Genomic DNA, 26,036 nt, shown 5'->3' with positions numbered 1-26,036 from the left:
TAATGTTATGTTTGTCTAAAGCACTTATTCCCATGATATGTTATTTATATTATCTGTTATTTATTCGATTACCACATGTATTACTACTGTGAAGCGCTATGTACATTAATGGCGCTATATAAATAAAGACATACAATACAATACAATGAACCAGTTATTCTAACACTTTTTACTTTCGTTTTGTTATTATCTTGCATCAGTGGAGCCTGTTTGCCCACTGTCTTATTCTCTTTTAACAATAAAGTGTTCATTATCCCTTAGTGCGCCTGCCTGTCATTTGTTTTTCTCTTTGCATAACATCAAACAATATATGAATAACAGTGCATCACACTGAATGCATACCATCCCCTCACCCACATGTCCATCATCACATTCCCCTCAGTCTCTTGAGTGTCCACAACAGTAAAGAAAGTGTGTGTGAGGGATAGCGCTTCCCTGTGTTGGGGCCTGGTGGTGCACTTAATGTATACTACCTCCCTGACCAGTCCTGGTCAGGAAAATCCTTGGAACTCAGCAACACCGCACAGTGATCCCACGGCGTGCTGCGCTGCTCTCTGCAGGAATGGATGCACACGCTGACTCCACAGGAAAGGAATCTCCAGCCAGAATGATCCTTGAACACAGTCTCTGAACACGCTGTACTGACAGTCAGGTACTGTCAGACAGCAATCCTCTTGCTCTCTAAATATGGTGAAGGAGTCCCTGTCCTAAGGCCGACCCTATACCATACAGCTTCCTCTGGTGTCATAGGGGACTAACTGGGCCCTGGGGTATCCTCTACCCTAGTCCCTGCACGCAGAAGAACTCTCCCTGTAGCTTCTGTCTGATCCCAGACTCTGGCAGCTCACCACATACAACTGGCACTGGTGATATAACACACACTGAACAACTAGAAAGCAACCCCCCTTCTTCCTATGAGGGGCCTCTCACTGACACAGCCAAAGCTAACTGCTGTGGCTGCACTTAAGGCCACACTGTATCTTCTAGTCAGAGCACACAGCACGGCAGCTATGTCACTGACAAGACTTACACTAACCTAAGGGCAGGGTCCCTTCTAAGGGGCCTTCCCTAAGAACTTACCCACTAACCTAGTGGGGAGTGGGACCTACCTGGGACCTGGGGGTAACCTGGCCTAGTGTAAGAGCCTTGCTCCTTACACACTTCCTCCCCCTTCCTGCTCCCAGCTCCAACTGCCAAATGTGGTCCCCGCAACATTGTAGCCTTCCTCCACAGGAGAAGCTGCAAAACCCTATTTGCTGGCTGGCTGCACGTGATGTGGGTGAAAGGACAATCCCCAGAGGCTGCTGGGAATTGTAGTCCACTCAGGACCTCTGTAGCATTGGGACCGCGTGCGCTATCTTGACTGCGTACGCGCGATCCTGTAATGCTACTGCGGTGGTAAGGGGGAAGCCTGCTACACGTTAATAAAAAGTCCCGTCCAAGTGTTTGATGTTTCAGGGTCCTGTCCACCTTACCTGATTTTAAATAAATAAATAAAATATCAAAACTATAAAGTCATTCAACCTCAATTCAAGAAAATCCAATTTCTAGCAAATGCTCTTCTAACTTCTTTTTAAGAAGGTTAATACAATATTTATATAATTTTTTATATTAAATTAGTTTTATATAGTTACATACAGATGAGGTTGAAAAAGACATACGTCCATCAAGTTCAACCTATGCTAAATTTAGACATCAGATATTTTATCCTATATCCGTACTTACAGTACAGTATATTGATCCAGAGGAAGGCGAGCAAAAAAACACAGTGACATATCATCCAATAATATCTCATAAGAGGAAAAATAAATTCCTTCCAATAATTGGCAATCCGATGACTCCCTGGATCAACATCCTTCCCATGTTTACTTATTTGGTATATCCCTGTACACCTTTCCTTTCTAAAGGTGATATATATTGTATCTGCCATGACAGTCTCCAGGGTTATGAATCTCACATTGTAACTGCCCTTATTGTACAGGTGGTAAAATCTTAAGGAATGACCCTGTGACCTTTGTGCTGTCCTTGGGAAGAATAGGCCTTTTGAAAACTCCTTGTGTTGAACCCGAATATATTTTTATATAATGATCATATCCCCTCTTAGACGCCTCTTTTCTAATGTAAACAAATCTAAATTAGCTACCTTCGCCTCATCAATCAGATTTCCCATCCGCTTTATTAATTTGGTGGCTCTTCTCTGCACTTTTTCTAGTTCCATAGTGTCTTTTTAATGGAGTAGTGCCCACAACTGTACTCAAGCAGACAGCAATGTTTCCGTTTGCTAATAAAAGATATGTAAATATTAAAGCAGTGGTTTTCCTCTGTTGGCTCAATAACCATCACAGCTCAGACACTTGGACTGAAGTTGCAGTCTTGTAGCTCACGAGATTGTGTCTTGGAAATCCCCATTGGCAGCAATGTGAAGTGAATTCCCAGTGGTGATCCATTCATGCCCATCTTAATGTACTCCTGTTATCTGTCCTCTACTCCAGTGTCCAGTCAGCTCCTGAAATGGACAGATATCCAGGCAACAAGTGAAGACACATCCAGTGAACATTCAATAGAAGTATATAAATAAACACAGGACACGGATTAGATGTGCCAAAAACAAACAATGAACTATTTCCTGGTATGGATGGCAGGAGATGGTTCAGAATCCTTCCCACAGAACTGAGCGTTCCGACTCTCTCCAGGAGACGGATAGAGAAGGAAGATGGTCAAAGTGATAAGGATCACAGGGGGCAGTGACATTGGGTTTCCAGGCAAAAATGTTGCTGATGGTGGATGTTTTTCTCTTCAAATCCCAAGCATTATTTTGCTATACAGTATGTTTTAATTTTTCACATTCTATAACGTGATTAAATGTTACATTGTAATGTTTAAGCAGCAGTACCCCACAGGCCCCCTACAGACCCCCTACAGACCCCCTACAGGTTCCTATAGGAGTGGCTCAGTGAGTAAAGACAGTGACTCTGCAAACAATAACACTGAGTTTGAATCAGAGAATCTTGGTTCAAATCCCAATGTCAGCCCCATGTGACCTTGGGTAAGTCACTTTATCACTCCGGTGCCTCAGGCACCAACAAAACCCACACACGATACTGTTATTGTGCAGCGCTTTGAGACCCATTGGTAGAAAAGCACCACATGAAATACGGTTGTTATTATTATATTATATGTTCATTTTCTGCCCACAGGGGATGTTTTGCTGTCTTTTTGGTTATTTATTTTTAAATGGTTTTTAGAGTTAAGAATATAGATTTTCTTCATCTCTGGCATCTGACCATGTTAACCTTTAGACTGCACTGGGCTCTGGATAGAGCACCATTTTAACCTCCCGGACAATTAATATTTTTCGAAATGCTTATATCTCCTGAATGAAGCATTACATATTTAACATAAAACAGTGTTGGAAATGGCAACACCACCAACAAAAACAGCGATCAACACAGACTTTTCCATTAAAATGATATGTAATAAGGTAAGATGTTAGTTTATAAGATGTACTAGAACAGGGGTGGCCAGTTCCAGTCTTCAATGGCCACCGATAAGTCAGGTTTTCAGGATATCCCTGCTTCAGCACAGGTGACTCAGTCGAATACTGCACCACCTGTGCTGAAGCAGGGATATTCTGAAAACCTGACTTGATGGTGGCCTTGAGAACCGGAGTTGACCACCCTTATACTAGATCAACAGTATTTTATTTTTAAACATTGGATAAGTAGACTGTGGTTCGACTGAGTCACAATATATCATTTTTAAGGGCTTCAGAGAATTAACAATACATTTTAAGGGATTGCACAGTTCTTCAAAATCACTGAATTATAGCGTACTGTTTTAGCTGTTTTCCAGTGAAAATGTCCAAATCCATTAAGCGGCAAGAACCCCCCCCCACACACACACACCCCCCTCCTCCGAATTCTATTTCTAACATATTAATATTGCAATCCAAATCATGTTGCAGTGCTGTAACAATAAGATTTTTGTTATCATCTGCCAATATCTCTAGTTATTAGAACATGCAATTCTCGTAGACGCTCTAAATGCGGTTTCGCAATGAGTCATCCTTAAAAAGAAATCAGCCAGATAATTGCTCAACACAACAACACTACGGATTGTTCTTTCCTCTACTATTAACGGGCACACTCTAATGAGAGTAGTCACAATAAGGCTGTGGCCAGGGTGAAGCGAAACGCGCTCACGCTCAGCGCAATCAGAGTGATTCACCTGAATGTGCTTGTCCAGGGTGCGGGTCCCTGCGCGGACGTGCCCGTGAGCTTGCTGCTTGCCAAAACAGTCAAATTTGATTTTGCGGCTCACTGATGCGTCACGGTCACGGATCCCCTTCCCCACACGCAACAGGACAGAAATCGCTGGGCAAAATGTGCGCCGAGCTCGAGCACCAGAGCGTTCTCATTCACCCTGGCAGCAGCCCAAGACACCCCATTACATAGTTACATAGTAGATGAGGTTGAAAAAAGACGTGTGTCCATCAAGATCAACCTATGCTAAATTTAGACATCCTATACTTTATCCTATGTCCATGGGCGTCCGCAGGAGGGGGCAAGGGGGGCGCTTGCCCCCCCCCCTGGATCCAGGGCCGCAAACAGGGGGGGCCCAGGGTACTGCTTCCCGGGCCCCGTGGGTCAGGCTGGGCCCCGTGGGTCAGGCCGGGCCCCCTGCGCGGCCGGGCACCAGTTAATTAAATAAATTTAAAAAAAAAAAGTTTAAAAAAATGGCGCCGATTCCCCGCTGTCCCGGCGCGCATGCGCAGGGCAAGCAGGGCCGCTTCCCCCCGCTCCCAAAGTGGGACGGAGGGGGAAGTACAAGCCAAGCTCCTCTGCGGCCTCGCTCCCAACGTGGGATGGAGGGGGAAGTACCAGCTCCTCTGCGGCCCGCTTCCCCCCTTGGCCAGCTTCCCGCGCACCCACCTCCCACGTGCCCCCCGGCCCACCTCCCGTGGCCTTGCCTCCCCTCCCCCGAGCCCACCTCCCGTGCCCCTCCCGAGCCCTCCTCCCGCGCCCCCTCCCCAAGCCCACATCCCGTCCCTGGCAGCTGCCGCGGGTATAGCGGGGGCAGGAGGGGGAAGCGTCCGGCGACAAGCTGCACCCACCCGGTCAAGGTAAGTCACCCCACCCAGTCACTGTCACCATAACCCACTGTCACCGTCACCCACTGTCACTGTCATCGTTACCCACTGTCACCATTACCCACTGTCAACGTCAACCACTGTCACTGTCACCCACCCAGTCACTGTCACTCACTCAGTCACTGTCTCCCACCCACCCAGTCACTGTCACCCACCCACCCAGTCACTGTCACCCAGTCACTCTCTCCCACCATCATTCACCCACCCACATTCAACATTCACCCACCCACCCACTGTCATTCACCCACTGTCATTCACCCATCCACCCACTCACTCACTGTGATTCAACCACCCACCAACCATCATTCATCCACCCACCTACCGTCATTATCCCACCCACCGTCATTCAACCGTCATTCACCCAACCGTCATTCACCCACCCACTGTCATTCACCCCCTCACCCACTGTCATTCTACTGTCATTCACCCACTCACCCACCCAGGCAGGCAGACACATGTCTTTTGTTGAAAACATAAAAATAAACAGGTTGCATTGTAATGTTTTATTCTGTATCACAATAAGAAAACAGTTAAGTAAAAGTTGCGCTCTAAAAGATATTTTTTCGTGGTAGGTGCGCTATGGGTTCGGGGGGGGGCGCTATGGGTTCGGGGGGGGGCGCTATGGGTTCGGGGGGGGGGCCTGCTCCTTTCATTTGTCCTGGGCCCCATGATTTCTGTTGGTGGCTCTGCCTGGATCACTCGCACTCCTGGGCTGTTTTTGGCATTTATGTCGCCGTACAGTACGTTTACGGCGCTATAAATGCCAAAAACAGGCTCTGGGTGGACCGGGATGGCGGTGGGTGGACCGGGACGGAGGTGGGTGGGTGCCCCTGGCGCCGCGGCAGGCAGCTGGTTGTAGGCTAGCCTATGCTGCTACGCAGGAGGAAGCGCAGCGCACTGTCATTGGTAGCACTCGGGAGGGATGCGGCTCTCATTGGTAACACTACCTACCAATGAAAGCCGTCTCACTCCCAAGTCGGGACCAATCTGTGCCGCAGCCGGGACCGCCATTGCGCTGCGGTTATAAATTATGCCCCCCCCCCTGAAAAAATTTCTGCGGACGCCCATGCCTATATCAGTACTTATTTATTTACTTATTGGGGATTTACTGTGATTTACTATTTACTTACTTACTGTGGGGATTCCATGTGTGAGGAAATTCCATTCTAACCTAGGCCGGGGCCCCCGTCTTATGTAACCTAACCCCTTCACTGCTATGAATTAGAGCAGGGGTGCGCAAATTGGGGGGGGGGGGGTGCCCCATGGGGGAGGGAAGTGACATTCTGGGGGGGTGCTTACAGAGGCCCTGGGCTCTTCCTCGTGACATTTAAATTAAATGCTGGGGTAGTGCGCCATGCCTCTTTAAATCCCTTACCTTGTCTCCGGTGACGCGTCCTCATAGCGTCAATTGACGCTGCGGGGTCACATGACGTTGTGACGTCAGAAGCGCTGGAGAAAAGGTAAGGGGGGGTTGGGGCACAACAGTTAGGGGGGCGCAGACAAATTAAAAGTTTGCGCACCCCTTGCATTAGAGGCATGTTTCCTAGGGGTCTACACATGTATTAAGAGTCACCAATGCCAATTTTGGCGTACACATGCAAATTGCATGTACTAAAAACAGTTGTATCTGTGCACCAGAAAAAAATAGTTGAACCCGCGTCAAAATAGTTATCCAACGTGGACTGGCATGAACCCGAAAAAGTCTGTTTATATTATTAGGGCAAAAATGAATTTGCTATGTATCAACCAAAATGGTATTTGACGCAGCATGGATGTTCCATTATATAGGTTACCAAAATAGGTTATTTTCACAGTATGACTATTTTAAATATGACACTAATCATTTATATTTACTAATATCAGGTATGCATTTTTTTTAAATACACATCATTTTTTAAAATTCAAATTGTTTCATTCAGGTGTTCACCGTGACGCAATGAGTCAAAAGTAATAAAAAAAAAAAACTATGGCCCAGATACATATGAATGGGAGTAAAAACATGCTAAAGATTAGCACCTTTTTGAGGATCGTGGCGTATGTGTCATATATGTATGAAGTCACAGAACGCCCTTCATATTGTAGATACGATAGTTCCTGAATGTTTGTGCTCATTTTTAAAACTACAATTTGTATGCACAAAAAAATGTCAAAAATGTTTTTAATGTGTGTGTGTTAATGTGGGGGGGCTCAACTCCAGTTCTCAAGCATCCCCAACAGGTCAGGTTTTCAGGCTATTCCTGCTTCAGCACAGGTGGCTCATTCAGCCCCAGCTGTCTTTTATACTCAGACTGAGCCTGATTGAGCCACCTGTGCTGAAGCAGGGATATCCTGAAAACCTGACCTGTTGGGGGGGCTTGAACTGGAGTTGAGGGCACCTGGGTTTTTCAAAGTATATTCTGTGAGTGCGTCAGTACGACAAGTTCAATAATGCACATATTACAGTCGTACATATCACACTCTCCAAACGATACTTGATTACGGGTTAATGCTAGACAGTCCGAAGTGGCCCTTTGAGACATTGTTGTCCTAAAATCGCTATTGACTTTAATGGGGATTTTCATTGGAAAATCACCCAAATGGCCGCTTCAGACTATATAGAAAAAGGCCCTAATAATCTTTGACATTTGACACAGCCACAAGCAGAGATGCTGCCATTCATATTCTGCGTGCCAAAGGACACGTTTCTGTTTGTTGATACACCACTGTTTTGTGGTGTCTGGATGTGTGTAAGTAGGGTTGCATGGTGGCTTCTCCAAACATACTGGACAATGGTGAATGGTGTGATGCGTTCAAGACACACACACCTCTCTCTCCGCTCCTTGTTGTTTCCTCCTCTCCTTTGCCCACCCCCGGACTCCTGACACCTCATCCTGATTGGCTGCTGGGTAACACAGCCAATCAGGATGGAGGAAGCTGCCCAGCCCCCCAGCAACAGCTCTGCTCTCTCCCTACTCTGGGAAATGCAGCGGCCCCTCAAGCCGGTCAGGTCACTGTGTCCAGAGAGGTAATACTGGTATACACATACATGTCCAGTATTATCTCTCATTTTATACTAGACAGAGTGTTCCTATACAGGACAGCCCGGTTCAATACCGGACACCTAGCAACCCTACAGTTTGTGTAAGGTCAAAGTTAAACAGTTAGATTCATAATGGACCATTCAAGTGTATGGGCAGTATCTTTCGGTGCTGGAAAATGTCTTATGGCTTACGTCGCTTAGTAAATATGTCACATTACCTCCTTCCCTAACCTACTTTATTCCCCCAAAACCTAACATTTGTGGAGCAGAAAGGATAATATGGGTGTAGCCATGCATAATAATGACTGCATACATCTTCCCTGTTGGCAGTAAGTCCTGGTAAATACAGGCCTGCCAACAGTAGTTATGGAGGTTTTCCCTCACACCCTGGTGTGGTGCCCTGTGTAAGGAAGGGAGTGGCTGTATGCTCTGAGTCCCTGGATAGTGACATCAGAGATGCACCTGCCCCCTAAGGTATAAAGGGCACAACACTGTCAGTTAGTATTGGTGGCAAAGTAGTTGCAAGTGTTAGCCAGCAGTTGTGTGAAGCGGTTGGAGGAATACTTTTGTGACCCTAGTGCTGTAACTAGCGGTAGCAGAGTGACCAAGCAAGTCTGTCTAAGCCACACTGTGTCCAGGGACCTGGCGCAGTGGTGATCTCCCTAGGAGAAAGGGAATCCCACTTCAATACGGGAGAGCGTACCTGGCAAAGGGACAGCACGGAGAGATGTGCGGCTAGAGCCGGCAGCTGCATGGGGCAGTCTGCTACATCCCAGTTTACAATAAAGATTCCATGTTCAAAGAAAACCCCACTGTGTGAGTGTGAGATTACTCTGCAGTGGCAGTCACCACCGAGAAGGAGTTCCTCACCAGGACAATCTCCTTGCGGAAGCATAGATCCTGATGAGGTGGAGGCGCTGCACATGAAGTAAGTTGGACTCGTAACCACTACCTCAGATACCTGTCCTGATGATATCCTCTATAACACCAAGCGGGAGACTCAGGAGTCCTGTTACTTGCAGGTGCACCACCATACACGACCTTGTAATGGGGACAGGTTAGACCACACGGGCCAATGTGAGATTGGGTGGGTCAGACAAGGGGGGTCCAGCCGTTACAATTGGAGGCGCTGCTGAGATACCTGTTAACAGGACAGGCTTTTGCTAGGCACACATTAGGAAACAGGGAAAGTGTCTGCTGCCACTTTGTGCTGCGTGGGACGGAGCCAGGGGTAGTCAGGGAGATGCTGGAGCTGCATGCCGCAAAGACGCCTTGGGATCCGTTAGGGGTTAGTGAGTCTGGAGCCGGGGGCTATTGCTGTTCTAGTTGCCTTGAGGTAGCGCTAGCGGGGGACGCCTGAAGGGGTAAACTGGTAACTTAGGGCAGGAATTCTGGAAGGGTCCGCACTAGGCTAGCCAAAAGTAGGTCGACGCCCAAAGTACTGCATGGAAGAGCCAGAGTACTCTAGTCTCCATTCCAGACCACTTACCAAGGAGCACAGACTGGAGGAACGTGTTACAGTAGACACAGAAAGAGTGAGCCTAGCCTGAGGTAGTGCAAACACGAGTCAGATCTACGTTAGGTACACAAGGTGGTGCACAAGGCATGTTTATTGTACGGATGTGGTAGCTGCCCCGCAGAGCGGAGCTCCACGTACAGGAAATCAGTGTTCAACGATCAAGAGAGACCTGTCAGAATGGAGGATCTGCACAGAGCAAAAGGTCCAGAATGGCAGGGAGAGAGAACCGTTAGAATGGACGATCTGCACAGAGTAGAAGGTCCAGGATGGCGGGGAGAGAGAACCGTCAAAATGGAGGATCTGCACAGAGCAGAAGGTCCAGAATGGCAGGGAGAGAGAACCGTTAGAATGGACGATCTGCACAGAGTAGAAGGTCCAGGATGGCGGGGAGAGAGAACCACAAGAATGGAGGATCTGCATAGAGCAGAAGGTCCAGGATTGCGGTCAGAGGAAGAACACGCATATGAACTGTGCGTGGGTGAAGAACAAGCAACAGAAGAGACTTTTGTGAGCTTGTTGTGGAATGGCGTGAAAGCCGTGGCTGAGCCGTGTTTATCATGTTTTTGTTCTCGGGATGGTATCCCTGAGAATAATGAGCATGACAGTGTTATCCGATGGGAGGAACGAAATGGACTTTGTTATACCCCAATTAACAAACAGCCAGACGCTGCCTTCAATGGGAAAAAGGACAATACTTACCAAAATGGCGGTTCCCGCGTTCCCGGGACACCGCGTGGGCATGCTGCAGAAAGTCTTGCAACTTTGCAGTTTGCTAATTGTTGGCCAGGATTGGCGCCAACGAGAAAACTCCACCCCGAGGGGGAGTTTGGCGCGAAAGCTGGAGCCGCGCCCTCATGGACTATGACTCACTCTGCACCTGTGCTGGGTCAGCCTACAAGTCTACGAGACATCCCCCTAGTTTCAACCAGGGGGAGTGGTTTGCAGTTCCACCGGATATCGATGGAGAAAGAAGGAGGAGGGGTTGCCAAACCCGCCCCTGCCCTTCAGTTGCGAAGAGCCAGTGACCAGTACAGACCTCTGAAACGAGTGCCTCCGCTGGTTAATATGGCTGCAGTTGCTGATAAAGTGGACCAGGGTCCGTTGATCTCTACTCATCCCTACTCGGCTCCAGGAGGCTTCCTGATCATCCGGGTAGAGGGTGTGGAGACTGTGGCGTGTCTTTGCCTGCAGTGCCGACTGCCAGGCGGAGCCGTGGGCAGCGAGGCCCGATGCCCCCACTGTGGACTGCAGTACATGTGGCCCATGACCACTTTTGTACCGGTACAAGCGGTGGGAGTAGCAGGAAATGTCCCGATGCCGATCGACGAGCAGCCGGGAGCACTATGGAATGAGAGTGCAGGTCCCGCGGAGTAGGAGTCAGGTTCGGTGCTCCCGACGGAGAAACCCAGCCATCGGAGAGGTGATCACCGAGGAGCCCATCGCCGGTCTCCTACTGGGATGCCTCGGCTGAATTGCAAGTTAGAATCCTCGGACGAGGAGTGTGCTAGGCTGTCGAGTAAGATGGTCATAAAGAGAGACTGTCATACTATTGGTACGCCATGGAGAGATGCCATTCCCCGTGGTGTAGAGACGCGGAGTAGAGTGTCTCCAGTACCGCGACCACCCGATCGCCGGAGTCCCACTGCCGTGGTGACTAGTGGATCGGAAGGAGGTCGATCCACCCCGACCCTGCGAGGTACTAAGATGACACAGTGCCTGTCGCAGACCCAGGGGGTGGAGGAGAAAGAGGAGCGAGTCCAGAGCCAGACTGGATCGCGCAGCAGACGGGCGTTGCCGGATGTCCTCGTGGAGGAAGAGATCCCGATTGGGGATCCAACCCAAGATGGCGTCGAAGCACGTGCGTGTGCGGAGTTGATTCCGGATGACCAGAGCGGCATCGAGTGGGAGATGATCGCGCCTCTGCGGTCGAGCAGCGGAAGTCGTTCACCTACTGCCAGACGGAATGGGCGCTCGAGTCGGAGAGTGAAGAGTCCCACTGCCAGTGAGAAAGAGAGACTTTGTGCCGAAGCCGAGACAGGTATTGCTGGGGAGCAGGTCGTAACCCTGCCTATACCTACGGTTCGGTCCCGTGCCCAAACCCCATCCACACCCAAGGTTAGCCCCAAGGCCCTAGCTAAAGCCCCTGTCCCCGTCACTATTTCATTCGGGTCCAGTTCTAGCTTAGGGTTGTCCGGGGAGTCACGGGGTCCTTCCGAGGATCGGACTGGAAGCCTGGACTGGGGAACTTCGGATGATGGGTCGGAGGGAGGAGGGAGGATGTCCCGACAAGTGTCGGTATCCAGTGATTGTCCTAGTGTGCTAAGCGTTACCGTTAGAAACACCGCACCGTAAGGAGGGGGTGGTTGATCACTGGTGGGCTGCCGGGGACTTTGATGACGAGGCATACCTTAGGGCCCTAAGGGTAAGGTTGGATCGTATCCAGGCAGGCCTTATTATCCCAAAGGGGTCCGCAGGGTTGGATGACCCGGTAGAGACCGATGAGCCCCTGTCATGGGTGCTGCCCGGGGCGGCTGGCGAAAGTAAGTTGACCAGGACTTGCCGAGCTGAACGGGCTATTGCGGCAAAATACAGAAGGTCGCATGGGCTTGATTACCCGTATGTCCCGGAACCTCTAATGAGATAGATAGAGGAGAATAGGGAGAGGTGGCTTAAAAACGATATCCAGCACTATATCGTAGAAAAAGGGGGAGCCATTAAAGGAATTCAGGCCGAGCAGAGGGTAGCTCAACTTATGCGGGTCTGGAAGATAGGATGCAGTGTGTACATGCACAAAGTGGTGTATTGCAATGAGCGAGGGATACCACGGGAATACAGCGTGACTGTGCATGATGCCGCAGGGCGGGAGGTGAAGAAGCCAGATCCTCGACATTACTATTGAGTGCCAAATTAGAGTGGTCTGCTTTTTCGTTAGCGCTCCCTGCTGGTCAGTGAGTGAGATGGGCTTGCATTATTATGTCAATGTGATGATGTTTGCCATGTTATTTGTGTGTTCTTTTGCAGTGTTTCCTGGTGCAAGGTACACCAAATTTAGGTCCCAGCCGGGACGGTGGGTATTAACCAGGGGGAGTATGTAGCCATGCATAATAATGACTGCGTACATCTTCCCTGTTGGCAGTAAGTCCTGGTAAATACAGGCCTGCCAACAGTAGTTATGGAGGTTTTCCCTCACACCCTGGTGTGGTGCCCTGTGTAAGGAAGGGAGTGGCTGTATGCTCTGAGTCCCTGGATAGTGACATCAGAGATGCACCTGCCCCCTGAGGTATAAAGGGCACAACACTGTCAGTTAGTGTTGGTGGCAAAGTAGTTGCAAGTGTTAGCCAGCAGTTGTGTGAAGCGGTTGGAGGAATACTTTTGTGACCCTAGTGCTGTAACTAGCAGTAGCAGAGTGACCAATCAAGTCTGTCTAAGCCACACTGTGTCCAGGGACCTGGCGCAGTGGTGATCTCCCTAGGAGAAAGGGAATCCCACTTCAATACGGGAGGGCGTACCTGGCAAAGGGACAGCACGGAGAGATGTGCGGCTAGAGCCAGCAGCTGCATGGGGAAGTCTGCTACATCCCAGTTTACAATAAAGATTCCATGTTCAAAGAAAACCCCACTGTGTGGGGTCCTGATAGATCCTGATGAGCTGGAGGCGCTGCACATGAAGTAAGTTGGACTCGTAACCACTACCTCAGATACCTGTCCTGATGATATCCTCTATAACACCAAGCGGGAGACTCAGGAGTCCTGTTACTTGCAGGTGCACCACCATACACGACCTTGTAATGGGGACCGGTTAGACCACACGGGCCAATGTGAGATTGGGTGGGTCAGACAAGGGGGGTCCAGCCGTTACATGGGTTTATAATGAAGGAAGGAAATGCAGAAATCCAAGGCAAGGGGACACACTTTTCAAATGTTACTCCTGAGTCACTGAAATGCTCCCTTCCAACGTATACATGCAAAAAGGCAGCGGTTCGGAGGAATAACCCAGGCTTTTGCACCGCAGAACCTTAGTGAAGCAAGAATGTGGCTTTTCCCTGGTTGATGATGTACAGCTAAGAGCTTTGTATAACAGAAATATGTCTCGTGTCATTGTTACTCAACATTCTCAGGTTTTACTGATTCTCAAGAATAGAGACTACAATTGCCACTTCTGCCACAAATTCAGAACAGCGACATCTCACGTAGGAAGTAACATATTGATCATATTCACAATAAACCCCAAAGGATAAAAAATAACCCAGTACAGCAAAGGGGCAGAAAAAAAGTGAAATAACCCCTAAAACAACACTTAAAACCACACCCATTAACTATGTAATTTACAAGAACATAATGCAAAAAATATATATTTTTAAATACTGCCGTGAAGCGCTACGTACATTAATGGGGCTATATAAATAAAGACATGCATACATACAAATGACGCTGCGAAGACACATGGTGACCCGTTGCCACGACAACGTGACATCACATTGTCATGGAAACGCGCCATCACATGACGTCGTAGCGTCATTAGACGCCGCAGAAGGAGGAGACGGTCCGGGCGGCAAAAACACAAGTGCCTATGGGCGCCGAAATTTTAAATCCACCACTGATAAGATGTACTGTAACACACACAGAGATAGCAGTGAGTGTAAGTGCATTAAATGCAGCACAGATACCTATAATTGGGGCATGTTGGAGGATTCTCCAGAAGTGAAAACTTGACCAGCTGAATAATTTTAAGAGTTTAAAATGACAATTATTTTGATGAAATGTACACATAATGAAACCAGGATCACTGCGCACTCATCACGTTTTGATTGTTATTACAGTGAATACAGAGTAGATGACCAAAAAATTAGCATCCTTGCTCTCTCAGTGTACCCACAAGCAGAGACATTATTGCAGTACATTGAAAACAGATTCAAAACTAAAGTACTGTTGTTTTACTAATTCTCAAGAATAGAGACTACAATTGCCACTTCTGCCATCAATTCAGAACAGCGACATCTCACGTAGGAAGTAACATATTGATCATATTTACAATAATCGCCCAAGGATAAAAATAACCCAGCACAGCTAAAAAAAAAAAGGGGGTGAAAAAAAAAAGTGAAATAGCAACCTCATATTAGGAACAGCTTATTTTTGTGATGCTCTGTGTTTCCCGCCCCTAAAAAAAAACTTCAAACCACACCGGTTAACTGTAATTTACAAGAACATGCAAAATATTTTAAAGGGAGAGAAGCCAGAGGGGAAGGGTGAAGAAATATGTTCAGGGGGGTGACCCAGGAAGTGTGTTGTCTGGAAAAGCTTTGACATTTAGTTTGATTTTTTTTTTAAACAGGAAATTGGATTGAGTATATAACTAGGACAACAAAGGTGGGTTTTGTATGTAGCTTTATCTGCTGAACTGTGAGCCTACTGAAGGTCCCATTGGGAAGATGAATTTCTGCGTCCTGCTGACTCTGCTGATGTTCACCTGCCAGGGGTTGATGTGTCAGAGTGGGGACATTGAGGGGCATTGCCTACGGGTGCTACACATATTCCCTGACAAACTCAGAGAACTGCGAGTCAGCTTCCAGAAGGTTAAAAATTATTTTGTGAGTATGGAGACGCTACAATATCCGTTATTCTTCCGCTAACTTTTTCTATCTAATTCAGGTGTTGCTAATTCTATTATTTCATGTTTTATCATTAACACACACACACACATATATATATATATATATATATATATATATATATATATATATATATATATATTCATATATATGTATATATACATACACATACATACATACATATATATATACACATACATATATATATATATATATATATATATATATATATATATATATACACATACATATATATATATATATATATATACACGTATATATATATATATATACACGTATATATATATATATACACGTATATATATATATATATATATATATACACGTATATATATATATATATATACATACATATATATATATATATATATATATATATATATATATATATATAACATAGAAAAAAGAACAAAAAGCACTCTGTAATAATAGTCACTGGTGTGGGTGTAGATCCTGTAATGAAGCAATATGATACCGTTTGGAAACGAAATCAGCAGGCAGCACTCCAGAATTGAACAAACAAGTGTATTGAAAAAAAATATATATATATACACACACACACACACACTGTTTTTTCTAGAAACTAAATTGTATGTTTCTTGTAGCTTTAGAAAACAGACAATTTAATACATGGAGCTTCTAATACAATAGGTGCACATTAATGTAGACAACAATTCTCTTTACCACAGCTTACACTCTAACAGATACTATAACAGGTGTTAACCCTTATGTGGCTGCAAAAATGTAGATATTTGTAGCATGTATTTAAAAAAAACATGATTATGTGCATAACAAAATAAAAAGCATCACCTTGCTTGGTTGAATTTAACTCGTTTTCGCAGCCCAGAATTCCAGCAGGTATTTGCACCTGTTGCTGCTTGCAATGACTCTGGGCGAGACCCTTCTGAGGATGTAATGTTAATATCCCTGTGCTGTACTTAGCTGCACGGGACCTTAGGCTACATAGAACATGTACATATCTGGGACGGAGCACATTACGTGCATACCGCTCCCTAGGAGAAGAATTTCATACAGAAGTCCTTCCCAGAAATCTAATCACTCATAGGTGGGATTTTAAAGTCCCTTAACCCATGTGCAAAACATAAATATATAGACATTGGCATTAGACAACAATGCTTTTTACGCTTTTTACACTGTGGCTCAGTGAGTAAAGGCACTGACTCTAACAGGGGAATCCTGGATCAGCTCTTTGTGTCAGCTCCTTGTGACCTTGGGCAAGTCACTTTATCTCCCTGTGCCTCAGATTGTAAGCTCATCTGGGCAGGGACTGTGTCAGTAGCATTCCTGTGTGCTGTGCTATACTGTAGTTGTGATGCGCTTTGAGTCCCATTGGGGGAAAAGTGATAATGGAAAGCAAAGTTATTAATTACAGCACATGCACAAATTATACAAGCATATCTGTCTCAAGCCATTATCAGGCTCTGATCGGGGAAGGGACTGGGTCTTTTAACTCTTTTTTGGCTAGAGCAGCCTGCAGTTGGCCATGCAGAGGTTAACTGTAACATTAGTTTTGTATTGCAATACACATTATGGAGGGTAGAATTCCCTAAAATAATTACTTCCCCCTCCCCCAGCACATTGCAACACGAACCTGGTATAGAAAAAAAAAAAAAAAAGATTTCCCCTTTTGATGATTATCCAGCATGGCAGACCAGGCAAAGGTTTATGTGTCGTTATCTCCAGTGTGTTTGTTATTTTTTTGTTCTGTGAAGAGAAATATCCTTCAGGGGCTGTATGTACATGCAGATACTCATCAGCATGAAATGCTTTTAGCATCTGCTCCTTTGGCTTCCTGCAGAGTATTTTTTGATAGTAAACAGTGCCACCCCCTCTGTCTACTGATATATTATTTGCGGATCTATGCACCGTTAACTGTTTCACTGCCAGAGGAGCCTGCCAGGCAAGGCTAAATAATGCAATACAAATAGGTGTGCTCCCTAAAGCTACCGTCTTACTTTTGCAAAAACAGTGTGCATTAATTATCTTCTATTTTCCCCATGGGGATGTTATATAATATTCTCAGGGCTACAGTGGAGAACTGCCAGATTCCTTGTAATAACACTGAGGCACCGTATTGTGGGAATGTGGGTTACCATGCCATCCATTACTTGCATGGTCATTGGTAGCCCAACTCCTGCAATGCCTTAGTGCCCTCATGGGCCATCCTTGCCTCGAGCCTTTCTGCAGTAACTCACAGCATGTGGTGCCTTTATACTTGTAGCTTCCTCATTAATACAAACAACTCAAACACCAGAAAAAAGAATAGTGTGAGGAATACAAGTTATTGTAGTGCAGGAAGTACCGGGTTTCTTAGTCTGGCAGGCAGGGCTGTGGCTCCCTGCTTGTGATTAATGCAGTGAGGAAGTATATTACATAAACAAAGCACCACAAGGATATGATCACGACGTGCCCCGAGGCTGTGTCGGAAAGTGGCTGTGAAGGGGTCTTTCTTGTCCTAGCAAAGTGTCCTGGTCATGTAGTCTATCCTGTGCCCTCAAAGTTTCAATGGGACCTTTAACTCATACAAGAAATGATGTGATCTCAGAGTTCCGTGGGATCTCCCTCTGCAACAAATGATTTCCCCCAATAGACTTCCACGGGATCCCCTTCTGCAACAAATGATTTCCCCCAATAGACTTCCACGGGATCCCCTTCTGCAACAAATGATTTCCCCCAATAGACTTCCACGGGATCCCCTTCTGCAACAAATGATTTCCCCCAATAGACTTCCACGGGATCCCCTTCTGCAACAAATGATTTCCCCCATAGACTTCCATGGGATCCCCTTCTGCAACAAATGATTTGTTTCTAATTCAGACATAGAATATAATAAATATGATGGAAGCGGCGATGCTGGTTTGATCAATTGTCTAATAACAACTGTGTTTATTCTTCTAGCAAATGAAGGATGATGCACTGAATACAATATTACTTCAAGATAATCTGTTACAGGACTTCAAGGTAACCACGTCTTCCTGTTACAATAATACAATTAAAGAGTACATACATACACACATACACACATACACACATACACACATACACACATACACACATACACACATACACACATACACACATACACACATACACACATACACACATACACACACACACACACACACACACACAGTACATACAGTACATATACATACACACACACACACACACACACACACACACACACACACACATACAGTACATACAGTACATATACATACACACATACACACACACATACACACACACACACACACACACACACACACACACACACACACACACACACACACACACACACACACACACACACACACACACTCTTACATAAGAAATCCAAGTGTGATGGATACGGGAGGGGTCCATCAGGGGGGGGGGGCAATTTTATTTTTACATGCAGCTTTTGTTGCTAGTTCGGTTGTAAAAGGGTTAACCCCTTTGTGCCCGGGGGGCTTTACAATGCATGGTGGGCATCTCTGGCACTGGAGAGGTTAATGATACTCGTCCTTTGCTCCCGCAGGGCTCCATGGGGTGCCAGTCTGTGTCCGAAATGATCCGATTTTACCTGGAGGATGTCTTACCGCGGGCCAGTGACACCGGCAAAGCCGTGAGAATGAACGTCGCCTTCCTGGGGAACCAGCTGCTCGACCTGAAGCAGACACTGAGGCGCTGTGTGAGTGTGCGCTGTGTGAGTGTGCGCTGCGTGAGTGTGCGCTGCGTGAGTGTGCGGGGGAGTCACTGTTACACTGTCTGTGTCACTCTGCAGTGGGAGGGGCAGACTCCAGGGGGCATAGCTCCCTCCTGTCCAGGTCACTGTGTCACCCTCTTGTGGCAGGGACAAACTCCAAGAGCCATTAAGGTTCTTTGTACCTATACCGCTGCCTTCTGTGTGTCACTGTGACACCCTGTAATAGGAGGAACACACTGTCACGGTGTCAGAAGGGGCACACTCCATGTGCATAGGTCCCTTTTGCCTGTGTCACCCACTAGTGGCAGTGACAGATTCCAAGAGTCATTAAGGTCCCTGCACGGTGGGGCACACTGGGTGCTCATCGCTACCTTCTGTCTGTCACTTTGTCTTCAGCAGAAGGGACAGACCCCCAGGGGTAAGTCGCTCCGCAGTGACACATGCTCTTGTCCTTACTACCTGTGCCACTTGGTCAGAGCAGAGAATGACTGTCATTTCTTTCAGTGCTTCACTGGACACATTGTTAAGTCATTGTGTGTCAGCCAAGTTCATAAGCCTGCCAGAGAAGGCGTTATTGCAGAGAGAGCTCCGCAGCCCAGCCAGGTGACTCAGGGTGAATGAGAAGTGTAACCTCAACTTCCCCGCGATAGAAATCAGACTCCAGTATGGGCTGAGGCTCCCACGGCCCCGGAGTGAGGTGTGGCCGGATGGCATGTGCGCTCATTATACTGCAGCCCCAGGAAATTGTATTTCAATAGTGACTCACATGAAGCCAAATTCAAAATATTCATTGTCATGGGTGGAGTTAGGGAGTGACACAGACAGAAGGATCCTATGTACCTATTTATTTATATTAAGGGTGGGCACATTTACTGATCTTTTGGTTATTAAAAAAAAAAAAAACGTGGGTTTTGATTTTGTAAACAAATTCTAAAAATAAAATTAAAGTAGGATAAAAAAAAAATTGTGCAAGTGTTGTTCGCAAACCCACAACTAATTTAATCAAAATATAAAAACCCAAGGAGGAACTTTCTGGGGGTTTGGCCTCATAGTTCAAAATTCATAAATATATATATATATATATTTGCATGTCATTTCCCAGAATCCCTTGCTGCAGTGGAAGTGCTGTATGCTGGGTGATAATGGGGAAAGGCGGGGTTGCAGACCTGCCTAAGACATGCAGATGAGCACACAGCTATATTTGCATATATATATATATATATATATATATATATATATATATATATATATATATATATATATATATATATATATATACATATATACACATATATATATATATATATGTGTATATATGTATATATATATATATATATATATATATATATATACACAGTGTTCGACAAACCTATACATTTGCTCGCCCCGGGCGAGTGGATTTAACATCGTGGCGAGCTCCTATTGGCCCAAGCAGCACACGTGTGGTACTAGGTGGCGAGTAGATTTTTTGGTGATTTGTCGACCAATTATATATATATATATATATATATATATATATATATATATATATATATATATATATATATATATATATATATATATATATATATATATATATATATATATAGTATGTAATATACTGTTTGTATGTCATTGAGTCAGTAGGGGGGGGGGTGAGACCCCACGGGACCTATCAAATTTTTTGGAATACTTAGATAGGTTTCCAGCTACAGTAAAAGCAATAAGGCACTACGATTTTGCATCTTGCTTAGGTTATTTTACTCCTGTACCCCCCTGCAGCCCAGGGCTGCAAAATGTGTAAAATAAACAGTTCATTAAAGAAATGTATCCCATGGCTTCTAAATGGAACGATGTTCCACAAATCCGGAGATGGGCTTTTAACCGGCTTTTCTCCATTTTTTGCAGCACGAAGACACTAACCTGGGGTGTCTCATTGTAACAGACATTAGAATGGCACTTGATCCTGCTGTGATTGTCTGACAATGTTCATTTTGCGATGACCCGGCTCATAATAAAGTCTCTTTCATGTCCCTTTCACAGCACCGGTTTCTGCCTTGTGATAAGAAAAGCAGGACCATCAAAACGATAAAAGAAACATACAGCAAGGTTAGTGCATCTCATCTCATTATATATATATATATATATATATATATATATATATATATATATATATATATATATATATATATATAATGGAGATATTACTGTATGCTCATTTGCATGTCTTATTTAGACAGGTCTGCAACCCTGTCTTTCATCATTATCGCCCAGCATACAGTGCTTCCACTGCAGCAAGGGATTCTGGGAAATTACTATATGCTTTACGGTGGAGTTTTTTTTGTCACTTTATTTACCCACCATAACTTAACGTGTGTATGTGTGTGTGTGTGTGTGTGTGTGTGTTTGTGTGTGTATATATATATATATATATATATATATATATATATATATATATATAATCAAATGGAAATATTACTTTATGCTCATTTGCATGTCTTAGACAGGTATATAACATGGTCCCCTGTAAGCGTATGCTTGCTGCATGGTCACAGCTTTGAGCACAGCCTGGGTTAAGATGCATAGCCAGTAAACCCACCCACAGACAGCCGTTTCGACCTTATTGGGTCTCATCAGTGTGGAGTTGGTTATACTGTACTGGCTTTGCAACATGAAGCTTACTGACTTTACTGGTTTACTGGCCATGCATCTTAACCCAGGCTGTGCTCAAAGTTGTGAAATGCAGCAAGCATAAGCTTACAGGGGACCATGTTATATGGTTCTGAAGCAAAAGGTGGCACTGTGTGCTCATTTGCATGTCATTTCCCAGAATCCCTTGCTGCAGTGGAAGCACTGATAATGGTGAAAGGCAGGGTTGCAGACCTGTCTAAGATATGCAAATGAGCATACAGTAATATTCCCATTTATATACATATATACACATATATATATATAACACTAATACAGTGTGATATTTTGTGACATATTACATCTCATGACATTTTAATAGTGATATTTTGTGACAGTTCATGACACTAATATATTTTGTGACATTTCATGACACCAATGCAGTATATATTATGACTCGCGACATTTCTCATAAGACACTGTAACTGTGTGATATTATTCTATCTCAAGACACTGTAATACAGTGTGATATTGTGTGACATTATTCTGTCTCGTGACAGTGTAATACAGTGTGATATTGTGTGATATTGTGTGACATTATTCTATCTCATGACAGTGTAATACAGTGTGACATTGTGTGATATTATTCTATCTCATGACACTGTAATACAGTGTGACATTGTGTGATATTATTCTATCTCATGACACTGTAATACAGTGTGACATTGTGTGATATTATTCTATCTCATGACACTGTAATACAGTGTGATATTGTGTGACATTATTCTGTCTCATGACAGTGTAATACAGTGTAATACAGTGTGATATTATTCTGTCTCATGACATAGTGTAATACAGTGTAATACAGTGTGATAGTGTGACATTATTCTGTCTCGTGACAGTGTAATACAGTGTGATATTGTGTGACATTATTCTGTCTCGTGACAGTGTAATACAGTGTGATATTGTGTGACATTATTCTATCTCATGACAGTGTAATACAGTGTGACATTATTCTATCTCATGACAGTGTAATACAGTGTGATATTATTCTATCTCATGACAGTGTAATACAGTGTGATATTATTCTATCTCATGACAGTGTAATACAGTGTGACATTATTCTATCTCATGACAGTGTAATACAGTGTGACATTATTCTATCTCATGACAGTGTAATACAGTGTGACATTATTCTATCTCATGACATAGTGTAATACACTGTGAGAGATATTATGTGTGAGCATTGAGCCCTGTGTAGAGTTGGGCAATGAGTGAGAGAGCCTGTGTGTCTCGCCTCACGCCGATATATTTCATGTTCCCCCAGATGCAGGAGCAGGGAATCTACAAAGCAATGGGAGAATTTGATATCTTCATCGATTACATCGAGGAATATCTGATGTCCAAGAAGTAATAGCAGCGATAGCCGAATGTGAAACTGGCTTCTATTCTATGTGCAGTGGAGCGTCTTCCCAGTGCTGGAGAAGACTTCAGCTTCATTCAAATGAATGAGAATAAAAACTTCCCCAGCGTGGGGGAGCAGCTTCATCACACTGAGTAATGGCTAAAGACTGAGCTTTGATGATCACTGGGCAGAAACGTCCCCCAGTTCAACACACTGTGGGGGCTGAAAGTCTTTTTCATGTTTACACAGGCTGCATGTTTTAATGTTGCCTGATTTACTTGTATTTATAGGGTTAACATTCTGTACACACACAATATATATATATATATATGATAGATAGATAGATAGATAGATAGATAGATAGATAGATAGGATAGATAGTGATTGCAGGCACACCAGAATTTGTGCTAACATGCAAAAAGTGTATTACTAAGGTCAACATGTCGACTCTCTAAGGAGCCTTTTATGAAGACTTGGAGAGTCGAAACGTTGACCTTAGTGAGAAACTTGTCCTGGTGTGCCGCTATTACTCTCCATTATATCCAATTTCTTGGCAGCTAAAGCACTCGGGTAGTACACCATTTTGAATGGAGTGCCACTATAATCAATTATATATATTTCTATATATACACTTTTTTATTTATATATATATATATATATATATATATATATATATATATATATATATATATATATATATATATTATACACACAGTAGTACATCAATGCATTGCTCCTCTGCATGTGTATAGATATATTGTTCCTCAATACACTGTAGCCACCTCCAGCATTACAGGGCTTTAAATCAATACAATGCTGGCAGCTCTGGGAGCTAAAGTGTTAATGGCTATGCACAGTATACAGTATTTCTCAAGTGTTTGATGTTATTACATATTACATGTAAATAATAACAAGACAAAAGTAAGGGTTATTAAACTAAATCTTCCACTTACAAAAATGGTACAACAATAAACGGACCCACTTTTTATATGATGTAAAGAAAACAATATACTGTGATCAACCAATTTCTAAATCCTAACTGGTGTTTGTCCCAGTTTTGCAGCTGTAAACAATATACAAAATATATGTTATTTCATATATTTCACATAATGACCTCATTACATTCTGTCAAACAGTAGCCGATGACTTGTATGTGATCTGGGCATAAACATGCTTAATACATTGTTAATTTATGTATTTATATAAATACCACTGTGATTATAGGTACGTCTTTCGTGCATAGAAGAACCATTCATTTTAAGATTTGTGTGTAATGGATTAACCCTTGCAAGGGGTCATTGTTGAAGGTCAATTGAAGCTTGAGATTCTTTCTCTGCTTAAGTGTTAATAAGTATAACAGTGTATTTTTGTAATAAAATGTTAAAACAAGCAATTACTGAATAAGTCTGTCACAGGAAGGGGAAATTGGAATTGTGTATGGTTTGACAGTAAGGGGGTCAAATATTTTACAAGGGTTCAATTTAGAGCTCTAGCCCAGGGGTGCACAAACTGCAGGGCCTCTGTAAACCTGACTTACCTTGGCTCCGGCAGCTTCTTAGACGCGTCGCCATGGCAACGCGGCGTCACATGACGCTGCGAGGTCATGTGACGTCACATTGCTATGGCAACATGACGTCATGCCGCCGGAGCAGATGTAAGCATGGGTGAGGGGAGCGCGGAGAGAGGGGAACCGCCGGCAGGGGGCACAGGGAAAAAAGTTTGCGTCCCCCTGCTCTAGCCCACAGGACTTTATTAAATCAGGGGTCATAACGCGATGTCACCTAAAACAGGAACGGACGTCATGTTCCCTGAATTTAATGCGTATCGTCAAAGCTAATTCTATGCAAAAACACAGTTTGAACAACATACAGTATACAGTATATTCATAAGCTTAAATCATGTTATTGTAGCATAACGTTGCATTATCTTCCAAAAACGTGACATTAAGCGTTACTCCGATTCAGACCTTGCAATAGGTCTTTAGCTTGAGCTGAGAAAAAAAGGAGAGGGAAATAATGCCAGCAAATAACTCTACGATACGTCCATCCTGACCTTCTGAAAGCCCTATTTCATGGTCTGGCCGGGAGTAACGTCAAGTTTATCTATGACTTAACGTTACGTCTCCGCGTTAACATTAACAGACATTAGTGGCTAGGCGATGCGATGATAACGCCTCATTTGCATGTCATTATTGCTAACATGACAACGTGATTTACTCATGCCTCGAATTCGGGGGTGGGGGTTGTGTTCCAAAACATAACACATCAACAATCAAATGAATAGCCATAAATAACACATGAATAACACACATACAATGTCTTGGAAGAAATTGGTTGCAGCTTTATATATATGTAGCTCCTTTTCCCCGTGCTAAGGGAACCACCAGTACTGCTGTTACCTGTTTGGCTACCAGGAGGCCTGAGCATCCGTCTCTGGGAGCCTGGGGTGTTGCTTGGTCGCCTCGGTGCAGCGCCTCCACCTGAGAGGGATCCCAGCGTAGCGGGATAAGCCCCTCACAGGAACCAAATGGTAAATACACACAGGTATAAAATAACGGGTTCTACTAAACAACAATATGCAAGCTGCACCCACAGTATATATGCAAACAGATGCACAAAGCAGCACACTGCCCAGGGACACAGGTGTATAAAAATAGAAAAAAATATATATTGTCTATCACACATGACAAACAAGGAGGTGTGAACCCTCCAACGCGTTTCACACAACACGGTGCTTTATCAAGGAGTATACTACAGTATATAGCCCACACACAATCCCAATACACCAATTGAGTTTCCCAAAGTACATAGGGTGCTTGGCACCAATATCCCTGATGTCCTTTTCCCCCCAATGTCAGGGCCCACCCAAAAGTGTATGGAATAACGCTATCCCGTGAATCGTTGGTGCACGTGGTGTGGTACCTGCCCAGGTGCTCCGGCACCCAGGTACTGCCGAATAACAAACGGGGATTCGCTGATCCAGCGACGTCGTCATCCGCG

The 26,036-nt window shown here is 44.6% G+C and overlaps 1 protein-coding gene across 1 annotated transcript; it reads left to right on the top strand.

Moving 5' to 3' along the window:
* The first annotated feature begins 15,115 nt into the window (after positions 1-15,115).
* On the top strand, positions 15,116-23,625 carry IL10 (interleukin 10). The gene is made up of 5 exons (XM_075613120.1): positions 15,116-15,274; positions 18,236-18,298; positions 18,858-19,010; positions 21,048-21,113; positions 22,960-23,625. Exons 1-5 carry the CDS (start codon positions 15,116-15,118, stop codon positions 23,044-23,046), a joined length of 528 nt encoding a protein of 175 aa, XP_075469235.1. The 3' UTR covers positions 23,047-23,625.
* Positions 23,626-26,036: the final 2,411 nt, after the last annotated feature.

The sequence above is a fragment of the Ascaphus truei genome, chromosome 9, assembly GCF_040206685.1.
Source record: "Ascaphus truei isolate aAscTru1 chromosome 9, aAscTru1.hap1, whole genome shotgun sequence".
Lineage (NCBI taxonomy): Eukaryota > Metazoa > Chordata > Amphibia > Anura > Ascaphidae > Ascaphus > Ascaphus truei.
Note: the sequence above shows the minus strand (reverse complement) of the source record. Positions and strands in the feature narration are given on the sequence as shown.